Below are 7136 nucleotides of genomic sequence, written 5' to 3' on the forward strand. Positions count from 1 at the left end.
CCGAATAAGCATCCCACACTGACCTACTTCTCCACATCCCCATGAGATCTTTTAATTAGTCTGAAGTGAAGGGCAAACTGAAGGGGAATCTACACAAAAGATACCGACTACACATGCTGAAGAAGAATGATTCACAGATACCGTTATCTAGAAAACAATAAGAAGAATTCAGTCTTAAATAGATTAAAGCCCACAGTTATGCAAAACTTTTGGAATTCCCAAAACATAATGAGCAATTAAAGCAATTTTGTAATTAAAAAACAAAACTCTGCTGAAAAAAAAAAAAAAAAAACATATTAAGCTAGCCTAAGATGGTTTGCTGGTCTCCCAGTCTCATCAGGATGGTTTTAGAGGGACTGGGAAACCAGCTTTGCCAACTTGGCAAGACTGTGAGACCGGCTTAAACCAGCTAAGACCACCAAACCAGCTTAGGTCAGCTTAAGATGGCCTTTTCAGCCAAGAAATATAAGGGAAAACATTCCGTTGCAATTTATATAACATTTTACAACTTACTTTCCCAGAAAATGTTATTCTGAGCTAGTCAGGCAAAACGGCCTCGACAGAAAGTTGGACTGAGGCCATAAACAGAAGGCAAATGAACTGTAACAGTAGAGACTGAGAGGCTTTTGCACTAAAAATGGGACTAAAGGCCAAGATGACTAGAATTAAACTCAATGAAAACATCAGGCCCTGACCTCTGTGAAGTCATGTTGGCATGAACCTGTAGGAGTGCTTTAATCCAACTCTACCATGACTAAATAAACTCAATAACAAAAGGGCTTCAATCTCAGAGACTCTGCTCACAGTGCCAAGCTGGATGTAAGTTCAGGGCCCCTTCGTCCAAGCACAAGACACCTATTGTTGAGGCAGAGCCACCACAGGGCAGAGTAGTCTGTTAATGACGCTGAATGCACAGTAAAGTTTCCGCTTAAAAATAAAAGGTCTGTTGGATCATTCAATTCTGACATGGTATACTCAAATAAACTTTTACATCAGAGAAAGTCAAATCAAACTTCAGTCACATTATTGCACTACTCTGTAACTCTTCCCTATCTACCATTATTACTCCCCATTGCCATAATTCTTTGTTCTAGGTAAGAAGTAACAGCCATTCTCCTTCCATTATTGTAATTATATTAGACCTCCTCCTTTTGTTCCATCAAATTAGATTCTTTGAGAAAACTGATGAGTTGAAATCTCACCTGACATGGTCTGCTCACTAGAGCCTTTCACATCAAGCATGCTTTTAGTCCAGCTCATGAATCCTGTTATTGGAAATCAGACTTCTCAAAATCATCATGAGAGAGGCTTTCTAATACATAAAGAAGGCAAATGTAAAAAAGGGGGCACAAAAACCATACCCAACCATAAATCTCATAAAGAAAAATCTAAATTCTTCACAAGCGCTAAAACATACAACAGCTTATGTGTTAGAGATGTTACAAATTAGCCAGATTTCCTAATATGTAAAAATATTTATTCCTTATACTGTCACAATACCTCATACAAGCACTAAAGATCCATTAGCCTACAAATTGCACAAATTGAAATTCTAAATTGAAAATACACTCAATGGAAACATGTCAGTTTCGCAAAAACTCCCATATTTCACAAAAAAAAAAAAAAAGTTTTTACGTTTGCATGAGGTGGTTTTTCAGGCAATTTGAAAAAGGAATATTTTGCAAAAGTGCAATGGGAACAGTTTTTTTCACATTTACAGGTCGCCTGGTGTGCGCAAATGTCACATGATCATTCGTTAATGTACTATAACCACCAAGAAACACCTCATACGTTTTAGTTACATAACATTGGTTAATGCAAATGCCACCATTCTGCAATAGTTTTGAGCAAATCTGTAATGAAAACCAGGCTAGTGCTGCTTTTCGGTTGTGATAATCATAGTTATAAAATGGTCCTGATATTGGTCATAAAAAGGAAAAATGTCTTATTTTTTCTTTTCTTTCAAATTTTAGAGTGAAATGTAGGCTTCATGAAATTCTCTCTCATATCACAGAAGCTTGATACTGGACTCAGTGTCAAGTTTACTAACACAGTACCGCCATAAACCCAGAATTAAATTAAAATGCAAAAGTAGTAAATAGTGTGTACATACAAAGCCCTCTGCTGCCATTTACATAACTCACTACACAGAACCATTTCCCAACAACAACTTACAGAAAGGAAATACAGAAAGTCCAGAGGGTCCATTAAAATCTGTCATGAAATAAAAACAAGCCCACCAAGTTCCACCAAGATGGACTTTACAGAAGTTCCAGTTGGAAATCTATTGTCTGGTTGAGAGAGATATGTGGTCCAACTGTCTAAACAACATGATGTCACAACAGTCAAGAGTGCAAAACTTTCCCATATGAGAGAAATAGCAGAGTGATCACGAGTTGTATTTCAGTCAGTGAGCAGATAAAAACACATTTAACAGAGCTAAATAAAATCTAAAAGTACATGTAAGAAGCACAGCATATAATAATCATTATTTATTTGTCTCCATTTATTTGTCTGTATATGTGTGCAGTAAAAGTTTGTAGGAAATAGATATCTACAATGCACCAAATATTGGCATTTTAACTTGACTCCATTCACTAGAGACATCTGCCTTGAACTTCAAAGTTGTACATTAACTTGAAGCTTGTAAATAAAATAAAAATATTCAAAGAAAAACATTCTGATCCAATTATAGTCTATTGTTGGATAAATGTCCAGTATTTTGGTCAGGCCATTTTGAAATAAGCATTCAATCTTCTGCAGACCAGATCTCATATCTTAGCTTGCAACAGTCCATATTTCCTTCAATATGAGGATTTTCAACAGATACCAGATTTTCATGGATTTGAATAGATTCGTACAGCAAGGTTCCAGCTTTCAACTAAAAAAACTCAAAGCTCTCTGCTCATATTAAGTTATGAGCAGAAATAAAAAACACAACAGGTCAATGTCCATTCCGATTGCAAATAGAAAGTGGGAGGAAAAAGGAAAAGCAACTTGGAAAGAATATTAACACACAAACAATGGGGAAAAATGTCATTTCCCCAATTATAATGAATAAAATATATCACAAACAGACAAAGAAAGAGGGTGTGCATCCATATGGCTGTGATAAAAACACAGTGTCAGTGAAAGCCTTCATAAGGGCTGGACCAACATCTGGTTTCGACATACGTTCCCCCTGCAGACAAACTCTGAGGAATGGGTTGGAGTTGGTCTCTGAGGGAAGGAGGGAGGAGTAGGAATATAACAACTGGAGTGCATACAGTCACACAATGTCTGTATGGTTTATATATTTCAGACCCAGCAGTAAATATACTATGCTTTATTGCTGCTATTCTCAGAACAACCAAAATACGGGGGGCTGATGAACAGAAACAACTGTGTTTATGCAAAATGTTTAATTCCTTTGTGCATTATAACAAACCTTGACTGCATACAAATATAACAGGTACTCATGTATTTATTCTGTGTATATTTATTTTTTAATCAAAATGAAACAACTTCTGCCTCCGAAACAACTTTTTTTTCTTCTTTTTTTTGATGGACATCACCACCATGGACATTAAAGGAGACATGTCCCATTCAAAATAATGGTCAATTAATATTGTTTTTTGGGGCTTTTTTTTCCCTTGATTGTTTCTTAAACTTTTCTTATGGTTATAAGAAAAGTTTAAGTTATAACTATAATCTTATGGTTATAAGATTAAGGTCACCCTTAATCTTATAACCATAAGAAGGCTTTTAACCATAAATATAATTTTTAAAAATCCAACTAATTTCCAATACACAAAATCAAGTCATAGCCTTCTTTTTTTTCTCATTAAATATATGATTTGACTCAGAAATATGTCACAATATGGAAGGAAAATGGGCTGCAAACATAAAAATAAAAGTTCTATCATTTTTAGTGTGCATAACAATAAGCTTGGCAAAGACTATACATTTAAAATAAAATTAAATTAAAAAACTACACCAAGAAATTACTACAAACCTAATTTGTTTATAGTTTTTTTTTTTTTTTACATGTACATCCAATACAAACCATTGAATAAATACTGCATATATAAAAAATTAATCCGACAGTGGATTAATGGATTAACAGGGAGTCCAACAGTGTGTATGTTTCAATTAATTTTAGGGACTGGGAAATCACTTCTGAAAATTCTACATATATTTTGTCCATTACTGCATTTTCTATATCTGTTGAAGATTAGTTTTATGTTATTTGTCATTTCTCTGATCATTTCAATTTTATATCCATTGTATCCACTGTCTATAGATTCCATGTCATAGCATGCAGCAGACAAAGAATCACTCTCTTTCTTGTTCTTAGTACCTTTTAATATATCGTCCAGGGCTGGACGTCTGGAGCACACATGTATCCACTTATGCTTTGCTTCCTGCACTCCACTCACCTTACTCTAGGCTTAGTTCTGGAGGCAGGGCCAGTGAAAACACCCATTGTTTTCTTTGGAGGTGAAAGCATTGCAGGGAATCGCTGAACAGAAAGTGTAACATATCGACCATGGAGATACACAGAAATATGTGGGTGCAGAGAAAAAAGGAAATAAAGAAGAATCATTTCTGCCACCTTGAACAAATCCTGATTACATTCCAAAATAATCCATCATGACCAAAAAGATCACATGCTCAGCACAATAGTGAACACGGGCCCCAGAAGACCTCAATGAGTGCTGTGCCAACCATTATTGCTGGCACAGTAGTCTGTCCCAAAAACCTCTATTTATTTATGTTCTAATTGGAGCTGCATTTCACAAACAGAGAGTGAAAAGTGGCAGGGAACCACAGGTGCCATGAGATAAAAGTGCAACACAGCACAAGCCTGAAAGGAATTCCACATCCAGACAAAGCCATGCATCTAGAAAGGAATTTGGAATTAATGATCTGGAATCATGCACTGCCGTTATGGCAAGCCATTTTAACATTTATTCCTAAAAAGAACTAGCACATATTTGATCTTAATAGCATTTATTTTATTTTAGTATTTTAGTATTCCATAAATACTAGTAACTATTACACTAGCTACTATATTCAATTAATCACTTTTTACTTGTTTGTTAGTCAGTATCCAAGTAGCCTACTAACATGTAACTATTCCATTGGTATTGGTAATAAATTGTTCATTTTTGCCACTAAATTGTGTAGAAACACTTTTCATTCAAAAATTGCTAGAAAATTACACAAATAATGTCACACATTGAACTAAACATGACATTTTGAATTAGAAAGACTAAATAGTTTTTTGTTTTTTTTACGTGTAGTATACTTATTTCTTAGTTAGGCCTACTATTATCTGTTCAACAGTCTGAATAAGTAGGCCTTGTGAATAGTTCATCTAACTTATGAATAGTTATGTAAAGAATACTGAAACAAACAAACAAAAAAATCACTGTTTGGTTGCATACTATAGTCATTTACAAATACGTAGCCTACTGTAACATAAAAAAGGCTACTAGTTAGTTTTTTAAGACATATGCTTGCCACATTGTGGTTGAATACATGAAGGTAAAGCACTCACGGATTGTGGTCCTCTTCTGGTTGAGATGTCGTACAGTGTCCTGCAGTGAGTCCAGCCTGTGCTGCAGCGCTGAAGCTTTATTGATGACCAGCACTGATTCAGTCTGGATCTCCGCAAACATGCTGTTCGCGTGCAGCGACAGATCGGACAGCTGACGGAGGATGTTCATCAAAGTTTGACAGTTCACAGCATCCAGGGAAGCAAATACATCACTATTAACTTCCAGTCGCTCTCTATTTATTCTGCCCAGGCTCCGGGGCTCCACTATTCTCTTATGAAACGGCATTTTTTTTTTTCAAGGAAAATATCTATTTGTTTGTTATATTACAATTAGTCCACTTGTTCTTTATTAGTGTCAAGTGTTGTTGTCCATTCAGGTGGCTTAACCTGTTCTGCAAACATCCTGACAACCCGCCTCGTGATTCAAAGGATCCTGCCCTTATTCTTCTGGAAGAGCGCTTTCTTAAACTTTCTTCTGGGGGATCGGTTATCAGGACAAACTCAAACCCCGGAATATGGAGCAATATGAGGATCTGGAGTTTGAGCAGGACTGTGGATCTCACGCCAGCTTCTGATAAAGTAGTATAACTTTAATTAACTCATGTGTGGAATTGCTTTTTTCGCAGCTACAATAATTATTTTTATGACATGAGCAGAATTTATTTTACTAATGAAATTAGGAGAGAGAAGATTAATCTGTGACTTTTGATAAATTGATAATTATGCTCCAGGCGACAAGTTAGCCATTTGTGCATATTTTGTACTTTTACAGAGATACGTTATACATATAGCTGTCACTCAACAGGAAGCATACTTTAAGAATAAAATATTGCAGTAACGAAAGTGTTTTATTTTCCTTGAACAGGAAACTTAATTGGAAAGGTATGGTATAATGTTTTGCTGGTAAAGTGCGCCCTCGTGTGGCATTTGTTTGAAAATGTTATATCTTTGCCAAAATATTGTCTAGTTCTTTTCTTTTCTTTTCTTTTCTTTTCTTTTCTTTTCTTTTCTTTTCTTTTCTTTTCTTTTCTTTTCTTTTCTTTTCTTTTCTTTTCTTTTCTTTTCTTTTCTTTTCTTTTCTTTTCTGACCCTGAGTCAGAGAGAATTACAAACTTACAAACTTCACTTTAAGGCTAAACTGGAAAGTAGCATTTGTCTCAAGTTCATGAAATTCTTGAGTTTCCAGAAACATTCTCTGTCAAAGTAATTGTTTTCATGAGATGTCTTTATATTGCTATTTTCTTTTCGAAAACTTAATTTGCACGGGCATAAAAGAGCAGGAGGTTAGGAGAACACCATTATCGTTATTAGAATTAAAATATATATAGGTCTACTGTACGATCCATATAGACATGATTGAAAATTATATTGTTTTGGTTAAATAAGTCATTTAAATATAGAATATATTTCTGTAAAACATATTAGTATTTAGTAATTGTGAATTGAAAATGAGCTAGATAGCCCTATTTCAGGAGCACTTTTGCGTGGCAATAAAGAATGTATTCTTTTGTAGATAGATAGATAGATAGATAGATAGATAGATAGATAGATAGATAGATAGATAGATAGATAGATAGATAGATAGATAGATAGA

At 34.9% G+C, this 7136-nt stretch overlaps 1 protein-coding gene across 1 annotated transcript in view; it reads right to left on the bottom strand.

Moving 5' to 3' along the window:
- Window positions 1-5992, bottom strand: part of LOC306850414 (NHS-like protein 1) — a 72072-nt gene extending 66080 nt beyond the window's left edge. The window contains exon 1 of the mRNA XM_079386057.1: window positions 5543-5992. Coding sequence (XP_079242183.1) covers window positions 5543-5828 — 286 coding nt within the window. The 5' untranslated portion in view covers window positions 5829-5992. The remainder of the gene's footprint in view (window positions 1-5542) is intronic.
- Window positions 5993-7136: the final 1144 nt, after the last annotated feature.

This window comes from Barbus barbus (assembly GCF_936440315.1).
Source record: "Barbus barbus genome assembly, chromosome: 30".
NCBI classification, from domain to species: Eukaryota; Metazoa; Chordata; class Actinopteri; order Cypriniformes; family Cyprinidae; genus Barbus; species Barbus barbus.